The sequence below is a fragment of the Camarhynchus parvulus genome, chromosome 2 (genome assembly GCF_901933205.1).
Source record: "Camarhynchus parvulus chromosome 2, STF_HiC, whole genome shotgun sequence".
Taxonomy (NCBI): Eukaryota; Metazoa; Chordata; class Aves; order Passeriformes; family Thraupidae; genus Camarhynchus; species Camarhynchus parvulus.
Window position 1 is genome coordinate 85,323,146 of NC_044572.1, and position 26,912 is coordinate 85,350,057.

Genomic DNA, 26,912 nt, shown 5'->3' on the forward strand with positions numbered 1-26,912 from the left:
GTATATATGTCATCTTAATTACTGGCTACCACACATATCTTTTTCTAAATGCGTTTTGCTTCATGAAGCACTGAGGATGAATAAGTATCTTTTAAAACCATCTACTTAGCCTTTCATATTCTTTTCTTTTGTCTTTTTTTCCCCTTCTCCCATCTTCTTCCTTCCTTAATTCTTCCATTTATCTTGTTCCTTTCTTTCTTTCTTTCCTTTTTTTTTTCATTCTTCCATTCCTCTAGTCAGCTTGCAAAATAGCAGTCCAATTCTCAGCTATATTTGCTCACTTATTAATAAGTTATTTTAATTAGATATTTATTCCTCATGAGGAAAAGTTTTTACCTATTGCTATATAAGCAGTATCCAGTTTATTTTACATTGCTGTGTTATTAATCTTGTAAAACATGCTAGAACATAGTGCATTCAAAGCTTGAGTGCTGCAACATAAAATAATTATTAAAACAATTATGACTAATCCTGCAAACCCTTTATAATGCATAAATGTAAGCTAGGTTTTAATTCATATAAAAAGGCCTTCAGTAGTTTAACTACTGGCAGAGTCAAGTGAGCATCCATTCTTTCTTTGCACTCAAATTTTCTAAAATAGCACAAAAGAAATCCTGGAAAAGAAGCTGCTTTGGCTCTGTTAGGGACTGTCCACTGCCACGTGTTCATGGTGGGTATAAAGGATCAGCTTTTGATGAAACACGTCAGCTGAATAAAGGTGCTGTGTCCCCTTTGATTTGGCTGTGTCCTGTTTTAAAGGCAGAAACACCAGAGGAAAAGGGTGACAGAGCAAACATGGAGAGGAGAAAATTCCTGTGTAGTATGTTTCTGTGGTGGTGGACTTGTGGTGTCTCTATGTATTTTTTGTAAAGTAGATGGAGGAAAAAATGAAGATTGAGTTTGATCTGGAAAAATCACTGTCTCTGCAAAAGATTTGAACTTTGAAAAATACGTCTGAAACTAACTTGCAGAAGTTCTCAAAGTGCATAAGACAAAAAGTTCGAGTTTAAAGTAGTGTTGACCAGCATAAGAGCTTCTGAAGTATAATTACAACTTAATGCATTGACATCTGTTCAGAACTGGTTTTACAGCTTTGGTTCAGAGCATTAGTTCTTCAATGTGATTCTTCTGAGATAGTTCAGTTCTTGTGTAATAGAAGTTCAGCCTGTGGCTTATATGGGAGTTCTGAAAATTAATTCCTTAGCCTGTTTGAACCATGATGTGTGTTATAATAGAAAGAACAAACGAACAGAGGGCAAATATGCCAAATTAAAAGATTTGGGATTTAAAAATATTTGATAAGAAACAAAATATTCATGCGCTTGTGGCCAGGAACAAGATTGTTTTTTAGCTTCTGGATGACATTACATATAGAATCAACAATAGTAAAGAAATTGGAATAGCTCTATAAATAGCAGATTTTTCACTGAAGCTAAAACCAACCCATACAAATAGTAACAGGAAAAAAACAAAACCAACCCCCAAACACACAAATTTTAGGTGGTTCTAGTGATGTGGACTGAGTGTGAGTCATGTGGTTTGCCACAGTGTTGCTTTGTAAGATCCTTTTCAGAAGCAGTGGAGAGTCCAGGTCATCTGTTTTATCTGATGTCGCCTCTTAGAAGAAGGAGCTCTGCTGTGATTTTGCTAATTTTCAAGTAGCTGGATGGTACAGAAGTTGTATTTAATACTGATTTATCATCAGGGAAATTAAATATCCTTGGATTTTTTAGAGACAATAAGCTCTGATCGGAGGGTGTGCATGCAAGCATGGTGGGAATGTGCTACAAGCAAAAGTAGCAGCTTCTGACATACAGACTCTCGAGGCTGAGCTGAGTTGGAGATTTTGTGTTCAAGATGGTCCCCCTTGGTAGCTGGGATCTTGCCTCCCTCTAATGAGGAAACACCAAGAAAGACGTTTGAAGTATGGTTGTTTTCTTCAGAATTACCACCTAGTAGTAGTAGTAGTATGCTAGTACCTTTGTAGTACTCCATTAGGTAACTGTATTATCTCCTTCCTGGGGTCTCTCACTAGACATAGATGGAGTTTTTCTGCATCAGGATGTTTCCTTTTTGGTGCCCAGGATAGAATACCCAAACTAGCAGTCAAGTTTTCAAATGGAATGAATGCAATCACACAGACCCTTGATTTCTCATTGATGATGGTAAGAGTTTAGCTAGCAATGAAAATATGAATTTTAGCAGCTGATTCTTCTTCCCCATTAGTTTCATCACCATTGTCTGTTGTGCACACCTGTCTATAAGTGTGCACAACATGCATGTTGTTGTACATGCATGTACATGCATGTTGCAGCACATGACATCCACCACAGCTACTGGGTATGAATTGATGAACTTGGGCCTGAAGCTTTCTTGGGATTGAAACCTGCAGTGACAAAGGTCTGTCTTTGGTCTGCTTCATGCTGTACATTTTGCTTATTCTGATGGAAACACGCAGTCACAAGATGCATCCCTGCTGTAATTCTTGACACGGTGAGAAGGGGTTTGACTCATGGGAAATTGTATGAAAATAGGTTTTCTGCTGATTCAGTGATTTTGTTTTCTCTAAGTCAGTCTTGTGGTAAAACGGAAGCAGAGAAGACTGAAGAAGCAGGTGTGTGCCCCGGCAAGGAGCAGCTTTGGAACTTTTTCCAGTCTGGGTGGGATAAAGAGACTTTAACTTAAAATGATGTTCATTGTGATGATAGTTTTGTGCTAGAGCTTTTCCTCTTTGGTCCTGTAAACTTTATATCCCAGGAGAGTATCAGTGCCAATATTGGCAAGTTTTTAGAGGCTTTCTTAAACCTCTTATTTCACAGAAATCTCTGAGCTTTCTGGCTGGTCTGTCCTATTCTAGCCTAAGCCTTTCCTAAGAAATCCATCAATTTTCCACTTGAAAATAGCTATGGGTAAAGTCACACACTACTTTCACATAAGATTAAGGGTTTGACAACGGTAGTGGGAACAAAGAAATTCCAAATTAGGTCTGCTTCATATTTAAACTTCCCCTCTCCCAGCCCCTTGTTGCACAATAGTAAACTTTCCTAATACAAGTAAGTTGTTGATATACTTCCAAAAAGAATTCCAGTTAGCTGAGGGATGGGATTAAATGGATTAAATAGCCTCCTCATTTTTTGGTAAAGAAGAAAAAAAATGTTTGGTTAAAGGCACAGACAGATGTGAACTTAAATTATTTTGGACTAGATTGGCCTTCCAAACTGTCGTGCAGATGAGGCTGCCCTCCCTTCTTGGGGCCTTGGATGTTGGTGGCGGATGTGTGGGCGCACTGGGTGTGTGGAGCTTGCGCTTCAGCCACAGCCATTTCAGCAGAGTATGGCTGTGGGCTGAGAGGTGAGATAGGAGTTGGGTAGAAAAGCTTCAAAGAATGTAAAATGTCCTCTGTCAGTCTCCATTTAATGCCAAGCTGCTGTGTCTTACTCAGGCCTGGAAGGGCCCAAAGACCTCCAGCCTGCTCCTACACTGGTGTTTTTGGTGGTGTCTTCCATTTTGGCTGTGTGGTGTGGTTATGGTAAAGGAAATACCTTTTCTTGATCAGCGCAGAAACTTGATGGGGTATGAAAACCATCATTCTCCTCCTCTTAGGTCTTCTTCTGGCCTTCTTTTACTAAGAATTTATGGAGCTTCAGCTTTGTACAAAATACAAATTCTCCTTATCTTACTCTACCTCTTAATGAAAACAGATTTCCCTCAACCATACCCATCTTGTCTCATTTTTCTGACCCCTGAAGACAGGAAATAGCAGTATGAAGATCCACACCAAGGTTTGGCAGCAGCTGAGAGCTTCATGTGTGGCAGATAACTACTGGAGATGTGATTTGGATGTGGACACATAACTGTTTACATCTTGGTTGTTTCATGGCATTTGTAATTCCTTGCCCTGTGAAACTTACTGGCCACTAGTTCAAGCAGCAATGGGAGTAGTTTTTTTCTTGTGTTTTCAAGAATCCCTAAAACAGTTTTTGGCTTCTTTCTAAGGTCTACTAATTTGCCTTAACATATTGCTGTTATGGAGAGTCACATCTAACAGGCCCAAAACAAATGCATGCCAGCTCTTGCTTAGCCTTCCTGTCTAATTAGTCTTAAGTATAAGCAGTGGAGTCATTTTGTATTGTGTATGTGTTTTTTAAAGCAAACTTTTTGCTGTCTTTGATTTCTATATTAATTTGGAAAATATGCTTCAAGACTTAAATTTGTTTCACATTTGCTTCAAATTCAAATTAAAGCATTTCACCCTCAACCAAAGAATTTGCAAGGGGAAAAGAATGGATTTATTGACCTTATCATGACTGGATCTCATCCTGATCCAGTGCCAAATCTTTTTAGCATTGAAAGGAAGTAAAAACAAGAATTAAGAACTTTCTCTGATTACTGCTGGGATAGTAGCATTTCCTCTACCTGCAATGAAATGCTTCAAAGCAGCCATTTATTCAGACAGTGTAATTCATCTCTCTTTTTACTGGCTGACTTACATCTTTTATTTTACCATAACACTTGGGCCTGTGTCCCTCCCACCTGATTTTATTCACCTGAGAGACATGTCTTCAGAGAGTGCTGACTGATTGCTTCCTGGAGAGGAGGAGCAGAGAGTGCCTGGCATACTCCAGTGGCAATGCCTGCCTAGGACACATGTTATCTCTGTGCCAGAGCTCTCTTGCTTGCTTTTTCTCAGTCTTCATTGATTGTGTGGAATTCAGTGAGTGTGACTTTCCTTCTAGCTTCATGTGACAGATGAGATAAAGAATGTAAAAATAGTACCTCAGGTTTTTAACTATAAATTGACCAACTAGACCAAAGGGAAAAGGAGGAGATGGTGCAAAAATGACTGTTAGCTCATTGGCTATAGGGGTACCTAAGTGCTTGCCTAGCATTCGTGTCTTTGAAAATCTGCCCTCAAGCTAAATGATGCTGCACTGCACACAACCTGTGCAAAAGTTAGCAAACATTCAGAATGTGTTTGGAAGATTAATAGTGTCATAATTTTCCTTACCCTGTGGCTGTTTTTTTTTTCTTTTTTCCCCATAAAGCAATGTTCTAGGGGCTCACCAGGCTGTGCATTAAATAGAGTTGTTATGCCAACAGGCTGTGCTAAAAGGTGTTACATCAGGGATTTCTTTTTCATCCCACTGTGCTTTGATCTCCGGCTATAAAGCAGAAGATCTAACAGTGGAAACTTTTGAAGATGATAGATGAATTGTACTAATTCTGTTTTCATAATCCTTACAAAAACTGTCTCTTCTTATCATTCAGAAAAGATTTAATAGCTGTTGTCTCTTGAAAGTCTCATATTATCACAATTGCAAACTATGAAAATACTGTTGTGAAATATTTTACTAGTATATTTTTTAATGCTGTTGTAAAGCTTTTGGATAGATTAATCAAGGTGCTTCTTTGTTATAACCATGCTTTGATTTTTGTATTTTCTCAGTAAAATGTAAAACTTCTTTTCAAGAGAGCACTGTGCAGTAGTGAATAGTTGATGTCCTTATTGATGTTAATTATCCAGCTTTAATTTCATATCACTGGAATTCACTGAAACTGTCAGTTCAAATATACTAATTCCAAACATTATATATGGTGCTGAAACAAATGGTGAAAGTCTTGGCTCATAATATGTAAAGCGCTGTAGCTGAAGGAACAATTGTGATAGTAAGCAGTGTGTAAAGTACTGTTTGCAGACTTGGGGAGCATAAAATACGGCATCTTCTAGGAAAGAACAAGTGTTTGGGCTTGTCTCTGAATGAAATTCACAGTTATATTTTCAGAATAAGTCAGTAGTGTTTGTGCAGTTTTCCAGGATTTAATCCAGCACAATCTTGCCCAATATATCTTTCATTAGTTGAACTCCCCACGTCTCTGGTAAACCCTGCTCAGAGAAAATTGTCAGCAATGCTTAGAATTATAAAAAGTGTTCACTAGATCTAATTTTATTTTCTCTCTTTTCTTTGCAATAGCCTTGGGCCAGATAATGCTTTATGTCGATGGTATGAATGGAGTGATAAATCATAATGAAACCATCCAATGGCTGTACACGCTCATTGGCTCAAAGGTAAGACTTTAAATATTCTCATTTTATATAGTTTTGGTGTTCTTTTAATGCATCTTTTTATGCTTTTGGGGTATAAATAGACTATGCGTTTGGCTCTAAAACATTCCATAATATTTTGTGTGGAAATCAGGTCACACTGAGCTGTTACTTCTTTTCTACTGTTTTTATACTCTTTTGTCAGCACATGCTCTGCTCTTAAAAGCAAAGATGGCCTCATTACTGTCTGCTCTGCTACTGCACTTGACCATGGAGAAAATTACTTGGTTTTTCAGTGTCAGTTCCTAAGGCATTCTTTGGAACCACTCTACCCACCATTCTACATTGCTCACCTCTGCTGAGCACTGGGAGAGGACAGTTCAGCGTGACCCCTTCTTAAACTAGAATATACAAGTTCAATTGCAGGTTACGTACAACAATCATCTAGACCAAACGCCCAACAGCTTCACTTTATGAAGGTCGTTGTCCAAATACTTCTGAAACACTGACAGGTTTGGGACTTTGCCCACCTCTCCAGTAAGCCTCTTCCAGTGTTTGTCCACCCTCTCAGCAAAGAAATGTATCCTAATGTCAAGTCTTCTTTTGCCTGGAGAGCCCTTGAAGGCAAAGTCTGGTACCTGCCTGTGGGGTTTTCTTTCTGGTCCCCACATATTGAGACAAAAGTTGAAAGCTGGAATATATGTAGCTTGGGTAGGTCTTCTTCAGTGGAATAGTGATTTATATAGTGCACAGTCTACCTTTAAGGCCACCTTTGCTGGAATTTGAAAAGCAAGCAGAACACAAATTCTGCTGACATGACATCCTGAGGGGCCATAGGGTGGGTAAACCCACAAATGTACCCTTCTCCATCCTGTTGGCTCTTAATGAGCTTTAGGAAACTTACTAAGGCCTGCCAGGGGCTGCTGCTGCTCTTACCTTGCAGACCTGTACATAGATAGATATGTATGACACAATAGCTAGAACAGAGTATGCTAGTTCTTTACAACTCAAAAGTTGCCATAGTTGGTGGAGTTGAATCCATAGTTATAGTTACTAAGAAATTTCCAGGAATGTTTCAAGTGTCTGAGTCACACAAAGTTGCTGTTGCATACTGTAGTGACATAGAGAGGCTGCTGCTCTCCCCTTTTCCTCTGACTCTCATAACACACGGAGGAAGAGCTCGATGTCCCAGGAGTCCTTTTTTAACTAGAATTTTTCTACAAAGTGCGAACTTCACTTCTGCAGCAGATTGTCAAGTCAAAGAACAGATGCTGCAGTATTGAAAGAACCGATTTATATTGGGTCTACATACCTGTATTGGTAGATAAATAAAAGTAATTAATTATGGTTATCAAATCTCAGGCTTAAAGGGCAGGCTTCATGATTGGGAAAAGATAAGGAGAAACTTTTCCCCCAGTGTAAAATGTTCCAGTGTTGTCGAGGTATTACTCTGAGCCATTTGTCCTTCTGAAACAGGGGATGTTGCCACAGTTGGAAAAGCAGTGTGAGATGAGAGAGAAACCATTTGCTTCATATATAAATCTACATTTTCTATGGAACAGATAAAGGAGCAAAAAAGAAACAGAAATACTGCCATGTCCATGACTATTTTAATTCTCTAAAGCACATAATGGGAATGGAATGGGAAAGAAACATGACTGTATTGCTACCTTGCAGATTAAATTCTTTCTAGATTTTCTTGCTCTGAGTACTTCAGCTCTTGGGTCCTTAAGCTCCTTTCTCCCTCCCCCATTGCCAGCCTGAATGATTATCTCCATGTCCTGGCTCAGTGCCTGCAGCTGAGGAATGCAGGCAATGTGCTTGGAATAGTTTGGTTTCAGGTAGCATCAAAGTTGCTTTTTCATTATTCTTCGACTGTCTTGGAGGAGATCTAAGTCCCTGTCTGTGTGCCAGAAGTTAACCGAAGGTATGGCAGGCTTACTGTCACTGGGGTGGGACAGCTGCTTTATTCACTTAAAGGTGGTTTTGACTTTCTGTGAAAAATGAAGCCCTGGAATTTGCAATGCACCTACAGTCTGATTTTCAGCCCGGCTATGCTGGTGCCTTTTCCACAGCAAAGGTGATGAAAAATACATTAACATTGCTGAACAAAAAAGAAATAGTGAAACTGCCAATTAAGTCTTGGGACAAATCCCTTTAATAGGATGCAGGAGGAATATAGTTATTCAGCTGCCACAGCTGTGACACATGGTTTCTTGCCTTCTCAAAAGCTCTGACTGGGTTTAATATACTTAGCAGTGGAGGTTGTTGAATCTGTTCCACAGATATTTTTTATTGTTTTATCAAAATCTGTAGTGATTTTGCCCCTTCACTGTTGCTTACTCTGCTCTGTTTGCAAGGGGCTGCTGGCTCTGTCACCCTTGCTCACTTTGAGCAGTGGATTGTTGCATCGCACGGTTCAGCAGAGCACCTCAGGGGCTGGCATGTTCAGCACTGCAACAGCTCTGATTTTGGTACCCAGCTCCAAGATCAATTTATGCACTGAGCAATACTTCTGTATAAAGATGGGGGGGAAATGTGGGAAATAAAAGTTTAAATTAGTGTGAAAGGACGACTAAGCAATTTATTGAAAGCCTCCCCAGATTTTTCCATTGTATTCCTTACTATTGCTAATTCTGCTGCATTTACCCTGCTGAGCATCAATGAATGCTTGCATTGATGGGTTATCAGAAGTTGTTGATAATTTCAGTGCTGTTATCCGTTTGCTCTGAATAAAGTTATTAGGGAGGCAGTTAGAATTCCAGTGGTGTGAGTGCACTGGCACTGTTGTCATTGCACCAGTTCAGAGGCACCAGCTGTGTCAGGGTGAAGAACTGAAAAGCAGGAAGAGACTTAATCTTAGATTACTTGTTTGCTATGGCACAGAAAGAGCCTTTTGTTGCAGATTGGTATTATATAGGCATTAGGTTGGAAATGTGATGGTAGCAGTACCATTGTTTAGTGATATTATGTGGAGATAAGAGCATTACTGGCACATCCCAGACTCTTAGGCCCACTGCTGGTTCTTTGCAAGTTGTGTCCAACCATAAATGACCACACCAGTGTGTGGCAGCGGGCTTTCATGGGCTGCCTGTAGACTGCTTTCCAGTCATCAGTGGCTGATACATCCCTGGCATAAAACATTGGCAGCATAATCCCAATGTAAATGCACATTACTATTATTTCATTATTAGTTATATGGGCACTAATTCATCAGTGGTTCCCTGTTTGACAAAGCATTCAAGTATGTACTCAATTATGGGTGTATGGTTACATGCTGTTGGCTTCCAGATAGCTTTAATACATAACTGAGGTCAGCAGTGAGCTGCTGCAGGCATGCAAAAGAGGGATATAGCAGGGCCAAAGCTCTAACCATCTTATATAAGCTACACATTATGTAAAGAGGAAATATGGGTGTCGACCAAGTTTTCCTTTAGCATTTGGTGCTAGCATGGGACATTTATGCAAGAGAGTTTGGTTCTTAGGAGACCAACCTAGAAGTTTAATTGAATGTTAGTTAACAGTCCTTTCAGAATTGCTCCTAATTTTTACCTTTTTTTTTTTTTTTTTTGAAACTAACCTGTCAAGGATGATGCCTTAACTGGCTGCGTGCTGTAGCATTCATGTTTCAACTTCACGGTACCTGGGAGAATATGTTTCACCGCTTTCTCACTTTCTCAGTGTTTCTGCCACCTATGCCTTACTACTCCTGCAGTTGGAATTTAGTTTTTGTGTTGTATTGCAAATATATTTAGGCTGGTTGCAAATGGAGTTTTTTATGCTGGCAGCTGGCACTGGAGCTCTTTGGTGGATCACTGTCAAGTAAATGGTACTAGCTCTAGGAAAATTTCTCTCACCCAAAAGAAGGGACACCAAGTTAAAGATGTGTATATATTAAGCCATAGTAAGTCCATAGAATGTATTTCTGATCTATAGGCATGTATAAGGGGTTATATATATATACACACACGCATAAAATCTTTCATATGTGTTGGCAATTCCTCTGACCTAGTAAGAAAAGGTGTACAATACTTTTAGTGTATCAGTGCTTTAAGTCCTCCAGGATTAGCTATTGACTGTTTACAAAAGTACATTTCTGGACCAGACATCTTGGAAAAAGCATAGGAGCTTCTCTATATCTTCTCTATATCTAGAGAATCAAATGCTTCTCTGCATCACAAACACACAAGCTTTTGCCAATCCATCTTGGTTTTCAAAGCCACTTCTAAGGCACATAAAGTGGTCCAAAATCTGAGTTTAGTTTCACCTTTTCTTCCCCCCTGTTTTTTACTGCTCCTGATAATGATTATTTTTTCCCATTTGATGATCCAGGCTGTTCTAATTTCCCCCAGGGGAGCTAAAACCCCTTTTTGGCATTGTTTTCAGTGGAAAATAATCCATTTTCAAAGTGGTGCTGGGTAACCTCAGAAGACAGGGTGGAATGCTGGGCCCAGGCTGATACAACGAGGTTGATTAAAGATTCCTATCTCACATATTGTTTTAATTTTTTTTCCTACTTTGCTTCTGTCTGAGTCCTAGATTGCAAAGTTAACTACAAACTTTAACTATCAAGTTGTTCCCTGTGCCTTGTGTGAACCTTTTGCTTGCTTTGGTATTGAAGAAATTACTTTCTGAATATTTAAAAATATAATTATGTCAGAAAGAAGCAAAAAACCTATTTCAAAGCAAAAGGAAAAACAAAACCCGACACATTCAGATAGAACAATGTCATTTTAGTGGGTAAATTTGTTGATTGCAGGAGGAAAGTCACAGGATCATAGAACCATAGAATTGGTTTGCATTGGGAGGGTTAGTAAGGATAATTTAGTTCCAGGCTCTCCCTGCCACATGCAGGGACACCTTCCACTAGACCAGGTTTCTCAGGGCCCTATCAACCTGGCTTCAAACAAGTCCGTTAGGGACTGCTTTTTCTGCATGGTGCCATGGGCAGATTAAAGCATGCATGTGGTTGGTAGTCATTTCATGAGAATTTTGAGAGAAATACTATTCACAAAAAATCCTAATTTTTTTTTTACACAAATGAATCATTTAAGATGTGTAGAGGTAGATACTCAGTTGAAAAGCTTGGCTAATTTAGTCTCCATTTCACAAGTCATTTATATATGTGCTACACTGAAGACAGAAGCAAAGTTATGCAACTGGATTTTAAAGTGGATCTCCAAATAAATATCAAAAATTGGTTTGTAGTAATGGAGAAGGTTACAATTCTAAGGGCCTCAACAGATATGAATTAAAGTACTAGTACAACCTAACCCCAAAGCATGTTGAAATCACTGCCAACCTGGATGGAATGCCCTCTTGTTGAGAATCTTGGAAATACTAGGTATGTGGATCCCACTGAATTTTATGGCCATATATTTTGAAAACTAATTGTGTGTATAGCTGGTCTATTCATATGCCTGATTTTTGTGGGCAAGAGCCTGTGCTGTAGAACTGTCCCATGCTTTATTCTCAACATGTTTGGAAGGTGATCTAGGAACTCTGGCTAGCTAAAAGAATTAAGAATCCAGGAAAAATCACACAGCTTGGAGACTTGCTATGAGCAATTTTACGTGTTTTCTTCCCAGTCTGCTGCCCTGATGGTTAACAAACCTTCCCGCAGCTTCTGACAAATGAGATGCCCCATACAGCTTAAGCACAGGCTATTTAGGTTGCATCATTGCTCTCTTTCCTCCAGCCACAACTCTGGCAAGCCTCTAGTTTTGTTCTGTTTTCAGGCCTACACCAAGTAGAAATGTTAGCTGGGTATCAGTCTTACAGGCTTTCTGGCTCCTTTGCTTCCTGGAAGTGTTCAGAGTAAAACTGAGATCTCCCCTCAAAACCTAAAATTATTTCAGTCTCACCCATGGGCTGCCCTGCACTCGAGATGTTGGGCTGTGGTGAGCAGGTACAACTGCTTTGAGTTTACCGAAACCCTGAACGTTCATCTCAGCTTAGCAGCTGCCTCTTATAGTTTATCTGCTGTGCATTTGGCCATTGAACTGTTGTTATGAAAATGGCTACGGGAGGGAGAAATGAAATCCTGGCTTGACTGGAAGTTCCCTATTTCATATATCTTGAGGTCATGAGCCTATGCTCACCCAGGCCATCAGAGAGCTTTCTTCCTCTTTCACTCAGAAACTGGATCAGCACTGTTGCATGAACTGAGTTTATTTTGAATTGTATTTAATTGGCGCTTTGAAGATAAGGATCAGGATGTTGCAATAAACTTGGAATAGGATACACTAGCCAGCACAGACTGTGTTAAGCACTTGCTTTGGTCTCTCCAACTCACCAGACAGACTGCTGTGAGTGCTGCTGCTCTTTACCAAACATATTTGTAGGTAGATTTCAAAGTCCTTCCATCAAACATAAAAGTAGTTGAGTCCTGCAGCACTAACTATTCCTGTAGCTCCATCTGTTGCATTCCCTTACAAGTATTTTGAAGGGGTGAATACACATTTTTCTGTGGTCAAAATGAACTCTTGTAGATTAAGGAGATACTAGAAAACACAGAGTTCCCTCACAAGATATCAGAGATCTGATTTCAACTCGTTTGAAGTGGGGAATGAGAAAATGTAATGATTAACTGCCAACAATGTGGCCAATGCTCAGACACAACTTTTCACTCAGTTTCATGTGTTCAAAACTGTTTAAGAAAGTGTTGGGTTAGAGATGAGTGAAATATGTCCAACTATTCCCAGAAAATACCATGCATCCATGCAGATGTACAAATTTCTAGTTGTGAAGGAAGGGCAAGAAGAGAGAAAAAAAAGCAAGAGTTGTACTAGAATTAGGTGGGGTAAAAACTGAAAAACACCTCTAAAGTCAGTGCTAGCTTTTAGGATTGCCTTGGTCTCCCTCACTACAGTAGTTCAGTGTTACAGGCCTGTTACCATTCACGTGTGTGAGCGAAGTACTGTGCTTCAACAACATAATATATTAAATAAATATAAATAAAAATTATATAATAATAATATCTATATCTGCTATTAGCTCTAGTGTTTTCTAACAAGCATTATGTCCAGCACTGCAGTGAAAGGAAAAGATACAGTTGGAAAGTTTGCCTATATTGGGGACTGACACTAAAGAAAATGGAGCCTACTTATTCCAGCATGCTTGAAGCCACCAGTGGGAAATGTCTTTGACAATAAAATCAATTGCCTAACCAAAAGAAATAGAAAAATTAAGTTTCCAGGTGAAACAGAATGAAGAATTATAAGAGAGTTGCTCAAAGGATAAAAAGTTGCTAGTTATAATCCAGGCTTATGGTATAGGATACACATGAGATTTTTATGCGTATCTAAATGCAGAAATCAACTTGGCCAGTATAAAGCACATTGTGGTCATTATGACAAACCTTTTGGGACAGCTGTGTTATCATTTTTCAGGGTAGAAATATCAATAGTCCTAACTCAGGAGTTTAATAAGCTGCATTTTCAGGAGTGATTTAAAATTAAAATAAGCAGCTGTGTCTGCACCTTTTCTGGGAACACTGTTTCATGAACTCTGGTGCATAAGACTTCAGTTTCCAGGGTTTCCCATTTTCTGGTCTTGTTGCTCTTAGGTGTTTTAGTGATGTATCTTTTATGACAGTGGCTGTGGTGCTTGGCAGAAGGCATTAGACAGTAGGGTATTAGAAATTTAGCTGGAGCAGCAGGGAAACTTCTTCTAGTGCACAATCACTGAAATGTCACCAAACTCAAATTTGTGAGCTCAGACCTTTAGTGAAGGTCAAGTGATAGTTTTCTTAATCTATTTCATAGTTAAAATATTCATTCACAAAATGTCCCGTAATGCTGGCAAATACCCTCCGTGCTCAATCATTCCTTCTTGCCTTCACTGACAGGACCATGTCAGTGGCATGTGTGGTACAGGAGATAGATCACTGTGAAACGTAAGAAAATGCCCTAACGAGATTGGCTCAATTGGTTACAGCACAGTTCTAATGGCACCAAGGCTGTGTGTTCCATCCTTGAATGGGCCATTCATTTAAGAGAGGGACTTCACAATCCTGGTGGGTCCCTTCCATTTCAGACTATCCTGTGATTCTGTGTTTCTGTGAAAATGCACCATAGTGAATGGATACGTTTCCACAAAGTACCAGTACCTCATCTGAACTGTGTGCTGAGACCAGTGTAAGAAATAAACCTGGCATCCAGATCTCCTGAGACTTAGTTAAGTGTCTTGAATTTCTGGCAGAACTTTTTGTTATTCTGCCAGTAGAAAGTAGCATATGGGGGTGGAGGGTTGCAGTGGTGATGCTAAGACTCCTGCACTCCTATAGAGGAAAGGAGGTGGCCAACCTTTGCATTCTTGAGTAGGTGTTAACATTCTGGGATTTTTTGACTGTTAAAGAAAGGGCATTATGGTTAATTTTTACTTATTCCATCAAATTTGAAGACTGCAGGTATTCCATCCTTGTTTTAACAGAGCTTTGGGCTCAGTTTACATATTTATCTCAGTGCACTATAATATTTATTCTGGTACAAGCAGAGTTCAATTGATTCATAGGATGTGGGTAAGATGTTTTTGTTAATCACTTAATTTCTCAAACAGTTTTTAGTAAACTTTGTAACTTCATTACCAAGTTACTTCTTCCTCTCACCTCTATTTTGATGTTTATTGAATTGTTATTAAAGATGTTTGAGAACTGCACAATTGGTGTGCATCTTTTTTACAGGATTTTGAAGAAATGGATGGAGAGTTTGCATGGAAGTAGCAGAAATTCCACACCTCTTCAAATGTTTGTCTGTGCAAGGATCTCTTACTTCTCCAAAAGTATGACTTAAATCTGCTGTGTACTCTGCAGCTGCTGCTATGATACATATAGGACCCATCTTTTTCTGCAGAATTGTTCTGCTTAACCTTCTCTGTGTTATTTTTCTGAATATTCCTCTTTTTGAACAGAAACAGAATTACTATACAATTACTATTTTTGAATTACTATATAATTTCTATTATTATTATTATTACTATTTATTTTTCCTCTTAAATTCATCATAATTTTCTTCTTAAATCAGTATCGTTCCTCATTCCCATATATATAGTGCAGTAGTGGAATTCTGCCTGCAGGAAAGGTGGTATCCAACATTTTTTGCAGCGTCATGTAAACCAGACCCGAGACAGTTCAGCCAACACAGCAGTTAATATACCAGTGTTTTGCTTGTAGCTTAGCCTGGAAGAATGGCCCAGATAGGGAGAGAGTTTTTACATTGGGAGACCCAGGCTGAATCCAGCTGCCAGGCACATTCTTGAACCAGTTTTCAAATCCCTTTTTGCCTTGGTCCCTCATCTAGAAAATTTGTATTTGGATTTTAGAGGCCTGGAGGAAGAACATAAGGGAGTAGAAGGACAGATTATATGTGAAGACAGATACGTAGGTAAAAGTTGAACCTGATACTAATTGTTACCATATCTGCTCTTTTGGCATCGCTCAAAAATGTTTGTCATGCTTTTATTTAGAATAGTTGTTTTTTAAAGCAAAGGCTACTAGCTGAAAATACTTGGATAACAGAAAAAATACGCTGTATCAAAAATGGAAACTACCAAAACACGCATGATGGCTCTATATTCAGCATGTAGTGCACCCCAAGGAACCTCTGAGGTGCAAGCAGCTCAGGTCCCTCACCAGGGTATCACCCAGGACTCCTTGTGGCTACCTCACTGATTTTATGTTGGTCTCGTCAGTTGCAGGACTTGTCCTTAGGAAGAAAAAGGTCTGGTAAGATGTGTGGACCTCAATCTTTTCATAAGATCAGGATCAAAAGGAAGGTTCTTTAATAGGTTTTCTTTCTTCCTTTTTTTTTTTTCTCTCTCCACAGTTCTCTAAGAGTAGTTCATACCATATAAAGACTTTTCAGAATAATTTCCAGCATACCAGCAGGTTTTCTAGCTGGCTCCCATGATACACTGAAATGAGCCTCATCTGGGCATGCTGTGTACTCTCTTCCCATATTCTGACCCTCTTTGATCACAGCAATTGAACAAGGAGTTCAGATGCTTCCTGGTTTGCCCCCCTCTATCTCTTCACTGTTTTCCCTTTTTGAAGACCACATTAATAAAAAACAAGAATGTGATGTTCAATATAAAACATACTGTTAATACCTCAGCCAGCATGGAATTTTTATAGATTGGTCCCTTTTATTTTTGAATTTCCTCTTCTTATTAGAAGACACACAACTGTAGTAAATGTATGCTTTGCCTTTTTCATTTCCAGCAGTGTGTAACTGCTTCCTTCTTCAGCTCAGTAGTATAATTAAAGCAACCTCTCTGAAGCCCTTTTTCTCCATTGCACTTTAAATGTCAGTGTGGTTGTCTAAGCATGTTATTGTTATGTTTTTGACGGAAATGTAGCGCTTCTCTAACTTAGAGTTTGACTGCTTCTGCTTCCCCAGTTAAGCTTTTCCTATGACACAGGCTTTCTTACAGTAAAGAAAGAGTAAAGTGGGACAAGAGACTACCACAGCTATTAATGTATGAGGTTACTTCAAAACTTTTAATCCCTGAGGACTGTGTTTTAGTTCATTTGTGTTTTCCTGAAGATATTAAATTTATTTAAACTATATCAAATATGTGTCTATTAAATAAAGTGAAATGTTTTACTCCTTTTATTAACTAGAGAAGATAGAGTTTCACTTCATAATTTTTGCTCCTTTTGTGTCACTGCCACTCTGTGTGGTTTGCAGTGCGTTCTGTTCAGGTAATTTTTTCTTTTTCCCTTTCTCATCTGCAGTCAAGCTTCCACAAATACACACTCTTCACATGTTGGGTGTTTCTTGGGCCACCCTTCCAGGCACTCAGGAACTCTAGAGCCTTTTGCAGTAAAAACTGTGCATGTCTGTAGGGGGAAAGACATGTTACACCACCTGAAAGTAGGTTTGCTTCCAGATCTGCACTGCTCAGATGGGTGTCCATAATAGCTGGATGCAATAGAGAGATTTGAGGCAAACTTCCTTACAAGCAGGATATACTTCAACTTTCGTCACTGGTCTGCAAAATTTTCTGTTCTTGTTCCTTGTCATCCCCTTCTGATGAAGGGATGCAACGTGGAGGCCCAAGTTCAGCTTCCGGCAGTGGAAGATTATTCATAGCAGAGCATCAGACAAAAAATGCTGTGTTAAAGACATATTGCCATTTACTAGGGTGTCTTTTGTATAGGGGCAGCAAGGGCTCTGAGGGTGTCCCAAGGCATGGGACAGGATCTGAAAACCGAGCACAAAATTTTCCTGATGTCATCATTTGATGTAGTACTACAGTTACTCATCTTGGAGGTTGTTTTGTTTTATTTCCCTCCTGCTCAGAAGGGTGGGTTAGGAGTATTCGTCATCTTTGGCTAAACTGACATGAAGTTATATGGAACAGATGGACCAGACTTACTTTACTACAGGTCTGCCTAGTTCAGTTCCAGTCTGCACCATTTATGATACTGTGGATGTTATAGCACTGGTACCATCCTGCCACTTGAGTTATTGGTTAGTTACAGAAAAAAAAATGAAGCCTAAACCAGCTTCCTTCTCATTACCACCCTTTTCAAAGGGTGTTTTCCAAAGTTTTTGCAGTAGGTTGCTTTTCATCATAGAAGTAAGTTGCAGTCTGAGGGGGAAAAGTGGAGACATTTCACTTGTTGGGCCACTGAGAAGTTTTAGTCTTTCCCTTTTCTTTGAAACCATGCTTTTGATTTATGTATCTGAATTAATTTTAAAGCCTTATTTGTCAATGAAAATAGTTTGTTTAAATGTCCTGTATCTTTTGAACCAAAGGGTAATGAAAATTTTGAAAATTTTAGACTAGATATTAATATCTCCTGCCTCCATCTGAGGTTACAGCTTTCCTGCATGGACATATGCAGATGAAAGCTGATACACTCATTTTCCCTGGCTGCTCTGGAGAAGCAGCATCCTCAGTGGTGGCCACCACGTGCTTGACAAGAGACCTGACAGGACACATCCTGTACAGCCAAGATACAGAAAACACTGCAGCTGTTCTCATGTAGAAGGAAAAAAAATTATCAGTGAGGGGAATGAAAAAAGCAACTTGCCTTTTCTGCCTTAGAAAAACCATCCCACAGCACCACCTAGCAGGCACAGATGGATATGAATAAACGTGTGAGGGCAGGACTGGAGCAAAATGCCTCTGGGAGAATACAAGTTGAGCAGGACTATGTGCTTTAAAACACCTATTCCATCTAACACCTAGCACAGGTTATTGATAAAAACTGAGTTGTGCTGTCCTTCCCTCAGGCAGTTGGTATCCTTTAGTTTTGGATATTTGTAGCTTCATACAGCTAATGAATCTCTCTGCATGTCTAATGAAATGCATCCTCAGTTTTGGGGTGTATTTTGTAATCTGGAATTTTTCTCTTTAACTCCACGTATTTCTAACACACCTAGTTTAATCAGAGTGATGGAATTACTTATTGTGGAATTTTATGGTTTTGTCTCCAATCAGTCTGAGGTGCTGGGGAGGAATTACCCAGCTGCCTGCTGAGGAATACTGCCAGAGTGCAGATTCTGAAGAGGCCAGCAAGCACATCCTCATCAGGGAAAGATGTATTTTAAAATATTTAAGCTGCAGCTGCTAGATGTCTCTGTTTTTAAAAACAGTTGTTTTACATGTTTATTTTTCTAGGGGGCCCAGAACATGGAGCTTTCTTTTGAGCTGCAAATGTGAAGTATTTATTTGTGATTCTATAGCAGCCTGTTGCCTCTACTTTGGTTAATTTTGTTCATCTCCATAGCTTACACAGCCTTTTAGCCTTCATCCTGCCATCCTAAACAGGCGGAAATGAAAGGCTCTGGCAATACCCACTTGTGGGAAACTGTCTAGGAGATCGAAGGAAAACGTCAGGGCTGCAATTAAAGACATGCTTTCAGAGAAGGAGTTGTAGCTGGTTATGCTGAGCTAGAGCAGCACTGTTTCTCCTGTGAATTGTGCTGTGAATACATGGGTTCAAAAAAACGTGACTCAGTAATTAGGGAGGAGGAGTAGGACTCCAGCTTGCAGAGATTTTTAGTTTGGCATTATTCATTTAGGCTGATCTGCTGTATTACTCAGATGCAGAACAGAGGGATCTCTGGCAGCAAGGCTGAAGTCCAGTCCTTTCCAGGTTCTGAGATCTTATTTTCCTTGTTAAAGGAAGGAAGGATTATTTGAGACTCTTAATCAAGAGTCTATCAAGACTCTTAATTTTCTCGGTAGCATTGGCAAACATGATGTTATTATTATGTTGTTATTATTATTAATAATAAGAAGAAAAAGAATATTCAAGAACTGTACAACTAAATCCCTATGTGGAAACTTAATTCTTTCAAATATTGTGGGACATTTTGCTCTTATAAAAGGAAATGTGCTTATGTACTAACTTGGTGGGGGGGGAATGGAAACACTGCCAGAGAAACCCAAAATTTTCTGGTGTTTCCACAGTTACTGTGGTAATATCTTTCATGCCATTCACACGGTTGCTCCATGTGAGAGCCTACCATGAAAAACTTTCTAAAAGCAAGCAAAATTACACCAAAAGAAAGAGTTCAGTGTGATTTTAGTACTCTCAATAAAATCACCTCCTCAAAACCTGTACTCCACTGTGTTGAAAGGGTCAAATCTCAATTACATTTGCTAAATCTATAGGAACTATTCCCATCAGGCATTACACAGCTACCACAGTGCATTTCAGCAGAGCTTTCTTGGATACAAAGGATCATGTTCTGGAGAAGTTTATTTTACTGCTTTTGTTAACTGCTGCCCCTCATCAAGGCATTGCTGTATTTACTGATTTTGTCTGCAGTTACTCTTGACTTCAGAAGAAAATGGAAGTAATCTCTTGTGGTTAGTTCAGGAAGAAGAAAGACTTGGGGTTTTTTTGTTGGGTTCCCCTGCCCAACCCCTGCCCTGCAGTCTCCTCTCTGTCCCTCTGTACTGCTCCCAAAGAACTGAAACAACAGCTCAAAATTGATCTATGATGCAAGTCAAATCACTGCTGATTATGATCTCATGCTTCTGTGGGTTCAGCTCTTTGAATGACCCTGGCAATTACTTGGCTAAAAACTATTCAAGTCCCAGATGCTGAATAATTCTTAAATCCTGCATCTGAAATAGGTTTCATTCTGATGAAACAAAAACTGAAATATGTGTGAAACAATGCCACAAGTAAAGGCACATCTCACTGTGCAGTAGCTTAGTCAAATGTACTTAGTCAAAAGTCTTTAGGTCCAGAACAGTGCACTAGGGGCCAGATGAAGAGAAACACAGACTCTGGAATCTGATCCCTTGTCGTCATCACTGCTACTGCAAACCTACCTATAGCTTGGTAGCTACAGCCTCTTAGGAATATACAGGCAAATACCTGACTTCAGTTATTACATTGCTGTTTCGTGTTTGTGGTCACATCTCAGGTGATTTCAGATGATGCTCTGTTGCACTTCTGAAGCTCTTTTAACCTCACTTGGGAGATGAGAACCTATTCCAATCTTGTCTTTGAGCTGCACATCCAGATTTCCAGAAAAGGAGGCTGCAGGGAGACTACACATGCAAATGGGTTAGTTCAGAAGCCCTGCTGAACCTCTCAGTTCTGACCATGAGTTTCCAAGCCTTGAATTCCTTTCATTTCCATGTTCCAATTCTGCTGTATAGAAAACATGTTTCTATCCCTTTCTGTCTGCTGTCAAACTAGACCCAGAGTGAGCATTGCTGTTACTGTGGTGCTGCTGAGGACCTGAGACACAAAACCTGAGTCACTGGAGATTCCTGAGCAAACCACTCAGTGTTCTCTTAAATGCTTGGGAAAATGTAATTCATTTAATATACAGCATCACAGATTTTTACTGTAATCCCAGACTATTCCTGGTGTCCAGAGAACTACGTGGGTATCATTGCATAAAAAGTCTTGTCTTCGCACGATAGATGAACTGAGAACTACATTTTGGGCATATGTATGGGCATTTGAATCTTAACATACATGGAACTGCTTTGAGTGTTAGGGATTTTTTGTCTCTTTCAGTATATGTATGTTTGGGAGCTGGTATGGGTGTGTGAGAGAGAGGCAGAAAATAAATTGCAAGTGTCGTGCTTTGAAAAATAAAGAATAGTTTAAAATATGTATTTAAGAATCACAATTTTTTAAATTCATGCTTTTTATATCTGTTAATTTTTAGCCACGTTTAATAAACTAGACACCATTCTGGACAACTAAGTGTAGGTGGCTTTGCAGATAGCTGGACAAGATGATCTCAAGAGAGATCCCTTCCAGCTCAACCCTTAAGTGAATCACCCAAACTTCCTCCTCTTTTTCCTGCTGTAGGGGTACCCACATATGTTTGCTTTATACTTTGAGGAAAACTGTAAAAGCCAGATCTTTTTTATGAGTTGCAACAAAGGAATTTGCTTTTAGTCAAACTGCAGTTGGGATCTGGACATGGAGGTTAGTGAAGCTGAAGTTAGCTTCATTTAATCTGCAGACCTTTGGAACACAATTGAACATGAGTGTGATTAGAGTTTAGCCCATATTGGTAAGCCTTTGCCACATCACCAGAAGTGCTGTATGGAAACAATTCTATTTTTCTTATCCAAACAGGAGCCTGAGGAGTCTTTTTCCAGCTCTTTCACCTTTGTGGGATTCAAAACCAACCGTACACATTTTCAATTTGTATGTAAAATTGGGGGTGGATGTAATGAGTTTGGTTGATAAAAGTCAGAGGAAGGAGGTAGCTTGAGACAGAGGAATTACATTATTTCTTTCAACACTGAGCTTTGTAACTCTTAAAAAATAGTTATCACTTTAATAGAAGATCCCTGTTGAAAGAAGCCTACAATAATATAATATATGCTTAAAATTGTCCACTTGTATGCAGAAGTTGCATACTTGCTAGCACTAATGAAAACCAAAATTGAGAATATCTTCATCCCTGTCCTGTTCTGGCAAAGGAGGGAGTTCGAATAGTGTGACACTGCTAGGGCTGTGTAATTAGGCAGTGTCTTAGCTGATATGCAGTGACTTGTGTCCCCATAAATGAGGTTTTTGAATGGCTCCATGAAGTATCCTGCCACTCCCTTCCCACAATGGGGGAAGCTACAAATGTCTAGTCTGTTACATTTTTGTTTTTATCATGAAGTTTTTTGAATTTACAAAAAAAGCATCTGGACTGGACTTATAATGAGAACTGGATTTGAGGATAGCAGCCTCTTCCAGATTTAGGACAGACAAACAGACGATTGCTGGAGAAATATGACCACTTCTGTTATGTTCACATGGCCCCCGGCTCTTTGGGGGAAAAGTATCTTTATTTATTAAATTTATTTGGCAAGTTATCCAAAGGTAAATAAGTGTGTCTGGTTTTGCAGTCAAACCTCTGCTTCTGAATTACTTTTTATGCCTGATAATGCTCAGAAGTTTGAGAATAGAGAAAAATCTGCAGTCTTTATGTACAGTGAAACAATAGTGCTTTTATCATTATATTAATAAGTGGAATATATATATATATTCCTTCTCTAGTTTTACTTTATTACATATTCTTTCAAGAAGAATTACTTGTGATGGGTTTGTCCCATGGTTTGATGTGTGATATTTGTTCTTTCAACAGTTTTATCATTTCAGTAGTTCAAACCACTAGCATTTGCTTTTTAGGATGCTTAAAAAGAATAACCTGTTAACAATGAATTGCTTAAGAAAGATGTTGCAATAGGTAATATTTTATAATCTGGAATCTTTGTTGACATACTATCTTCAACCATTTCCACATATTTTATTCATAGGTTGTTATGATTTTGTGTTTTTGCTGTTGAAATGTTGTCTATAAGATTGTACAGTGTCAGGAAAGGACTGCTAACCATATCATTAAACTTACAGTTGTTTTCAGGCGAAGTTATTTAAACACAGGCATAGTTTGGGTATTTAATATGAGTACATTTTAATGAAACTGTTGAAAGAACAAATTTCACGTGCAGAAAACCACAGAATAATAATAGAGTAGTTTTCCACTGTACTTGCAAACTCAAATAGTTTTTCCCCCTAAGGTCCTTGAACTCAACCTTGATATTATTTAAACAGGACATTTCCAAGGCCACTAATTCTAGCAAGTTGTTTCATAAGCAGTAGAACTAATGAAGCAATTTGTTATCTTTGTTTTCCTTCTTCCTTGCTTTTTTCTTGCCATCCCACATGCTCTTGGTGGCTCAGTCCTGCTGTGTCCCCCATGCCTGCTGTATTTTGTGCAAATGGCAGCCTGCAGCATTGCTGGTGGAAGGCTGAGGACTGAGGACTAATTTTCTAGCTGTGTTCCTTTCAAAATGACTGGAAACTTCTCTTATGAGATTACCAACTTGGGGTCTTTTTTAATGCCTTTTTCAACGTGAGTAGGAACATAACCCCATTACTGTCAAGTATGACAGGGCAGTGGGCAGATAGATCTCATAGTTACAGGAAAGAGTCCAGAAGTGGGCAGTGGGAGGGACAACACAGCTGCCTAAGGAAACGAGGGTGACAATGCTGTGCTCCTCATGGCTGTTGTGTGTTTCAGTGGGTTTAATTTTTCAAGAGGCTCCAAGAGAATGTACACTAATAGTTCTGTTATTTCTCTGTTTTCCTCTGGCTTTGACTGTAATTCATTCATTTTATTGGTGATGGCTTTCACAATCAGGGACAGGGCGACCTCTGAGCTCTACTTGAGCCACTCTGCATTGGCCAGGAGGAAAATTAACATCCTGAAGATATTAGAGTTTTGATATTCTGCTTTGTGCACAGTTCCCATATCAAACATACTGAAGCTTGTGAAGCCCTCTCTGCTGCTGTCATGAGGAAATTTCTGGTCACCAGCTATATAAATCAGATGATAGAGAGTGGGTCTTGGAAGCAAGTAGTTTGCTATGGAAAATTGATGTGGAGCAAGTGAACTTCCTTCTATGTAATTTTTAGTCGCTCAAGAAAATTATACAGTAGTAATTTGATCTTAAATCTAAAGACTTAATTTGGAATTTAAAATATTTCTGAAAACACACATTAGTCAAATATTTACTTGGAGGCTTAAAAGAAGAAATAAAATGCAATGTTAGATCTTCTCTTTGCCTTTTAAATGTACAATACTTCAGCTTTTCTGTACATAAAATGTGATCAAACACTGCGTGCATCACAGAACTGTTGCATTACTTGATTAATTGTAGATGACTTTCATATCCTTACATGCTTTGCATGAGATACCTTAGTAATAGGTTATTGAATCCTTTCTCTCTTTAAAATTAATTGCCTTTTGTCTTGGGTAAGGTGACTTTGTATTGCATTAGATGTTTTTTCAAACGAAGATGTCATTCAGCAGTATAACAAAAGCTAAAGGATATGTGATATGAAAGGGATTTCGGAGCAGGGAGTGAAGATAAAGTGCTATCTGCAATTAAAAACTCTTTTCCTCTCCCTTTTTTTTTTTTTTTTTTTTGTAACACAGTTAAGGAAATATCAACTTGGCCCTGCCCAAGGAAAAGAAGTTGCTGAAAATGCCAATCTCTCAAACCTTTCCGGTTGCCAGAGGTTCAGCCCAATGACCATCTGTTGAGGACAGCACAGTTCAAGGCTAAAATCATACATCAATTTAGGGGGCTGGTGGGAAAGCTCTGCATGTAACTCCTCGGTCATAAAAAAAAAAAAAAAAAGACATGCCAAATGGCCTTAATCATATTTCCCCTATGCAGGTGCACAAAACCCATTCTTGTGATCCATTTCAGTTTCCAAACTCATTTCTAATATGGAATTCTGATTCTGCATGACTTCAAATCTTGTTGTTTATTATCTACTTACCTTGCTGTTACCAAAACATGAAATCTCATTATTGCATAATTGCTGAACATATCATCAGTGTAGTGTTCAAGAGAAACAAGGTTGTTTTTAATTTATTCTGCTGATGAGAAGCACGCATTTTATTTAATAGACATATGACTAATTCCTAAAGACCCATCATGTTTGACTGTGACTTACAGACTTTAGGGTCATGGATTTGCAGGAACTACCAAAAAATGGCCTAGTCAGGCAGTATGTTTCCAGATGCTAAGTTGCGTTAGAATGACTTTATACATATCATAATATATTGCTGTTGTTGCTTTTGCATAAAGCTAGTTTAGCATGTACCCGACTGAGATTTTGCTATCTAATGAAAGGAACAGACTTTACTAGACAATCTTACTGTATGATCCATAGCAGGAAAATGCTAGAAAACTGAGGCTAGACATAAATAAGGTGCATGTTTGTAGAAGACAAAAAGAGAATAAAGAGGTCTGTTCCTTATCATGTTTGATAGCACGTTACACACAAGCATGAGTCTAACCAGAAATTGGTTCTCACGTTACTGTGGTTTCTCTCAAGCTAAGTGTTTTATACCTTATTTAAGATAATTCAATCACAATCTTCATCCAGACAGAGAAGACAGTGCTAGAGGTACTGATAGTGTTTATTTTCCCGGAATCCTAAAAGATACCAGTGTTTGGGAATGGTTAATAAAAGAATCAACAGATGATACAATGAAACTGCACTATTTAAAGAGAGAAAGAAAATTAAATCTGAGTGTAAATCTTTACAAGCGAAGCATAATTCCTAGTCTGGACACAGGCTGATGGCAAATTTCCAGTGAAATATTTTTGGTTTGTGTTTTGCAATGGAAAAAACTAAAACTTTGATTGAAACCAAACCCTTTTGTTTCAGCAATATCTGAAAAAGCCAAATAGAAAGGCATTTAAAACTGTGTAACACCTAATAGACCTGTGGTTGGGCCCCTGACAAAGGTGCAAGGACACCAGCTCAGAAGTCACCTGAGGGTAAAGAAGTTTAATCCTTTTATGTCCTATAATCTCCAAGTCCTATCCTGTCCTCCTTTCTAGCTCAATAATTACATGTAGTTTTTACACAATGAATAGTTCTTGTGGGAGACACTGGGGGATTGGTCTGGTTGTAGGGCAGAAAAGCACAATGAGGTTGCTCTCACTTTGTGTGTTGTCCTGGAGAGCTGTGAATGGTCTTTCATTTATCCTGTCATAAAACAAAAACAAAAAAAAGTCATTTTCATTTTAGACTACTTTATGGGAGCAGAAAAGCACTTCCCCACCTCTTCACGATTGTTATTGATATTCTGAAATGAGGAGAGAGGAATGCTCAAAAAAACCCTGTATCATCTCATGTCTTGTTCCAAACACTGCAGCCTCAGGTTTATTCAAACAATGTCTGTCTGATGTGGCAATTAGTGCAAGAGAAATGCAGCTACATCAGTAGTTCATTAGAAGTGACTTAACACAGGGCTGATTTCTACCCCAAACATATTCTTTCAAAGCTCCCATCAGAACTGCATGTATTCATCTGAGTGCCACTTTGACCTGCAGTAGGCCTTGATTTGTTGTATGAGTTGCCTACTTCTGTGCACAGATGTTTTTTTGTATTTCCCCCTTCTTCTTCTTCTGGACCATGATTGATGGTGTACATAGTAATTTCCAGGCATGAGCCTTTTTTTGTTCTCTTGTTAACCATTCACTAATCACTATTTGCTCATCCCTGTGTTTTGTTGGTAGGCTAGATGAATTTCTTGTTAATGACCTTCTTTCTCTTCATGTCAGAAGTCTCACCACAGATAAATGACAGATACACACCACATATGTAACAGTGCGCAGAACATGTAATCATTATCCAGTATGTTTGCAAAGTTCTGAGAAATTTCATTTTCAGAATAGTAAATGCATGTATTTCTCTGCCATTCCTAGCATTACACATTCTGTGGAGGAAAAAAACTTAAAGGAGCATTCAGAATAAACAGACTGTTGTTTAACTGATGATTTTGGAGCATCTTGCATCTAAGCTTATAGGGGTTTTCAACTCAATCTAATTCCTTTCACAGCTTCAGTTCTT

At 38.9% G+C, this 26,912-nt stretch overlaps 1 protein-coding gene across 8 annotated transcripts in view; it reads left to right on the top strand.

The window, feature by feature from the left end:
* Positions 1-26,912, top strand: part of FHOD3 (formin homology 2 domain containing 3) — a 374,923-nt gene that overhangs the window by 216,860 nt on the left and 131,151 nt on the right. For all 8 annotated transcript variants that reach the window (XM_030944141.1, XM_030944134.1, XM_030944138.1 and 5 more), the window contains one exon: positions 5,973-6,067. In XM_030944141.1, the coding sequence (XP_030800001.1) occupies positions 5,973-6,067 (95 nt within the window). The remainder of the gene's footprint in view (positions 1-5,972; positions 6,068-26,912) is intronic.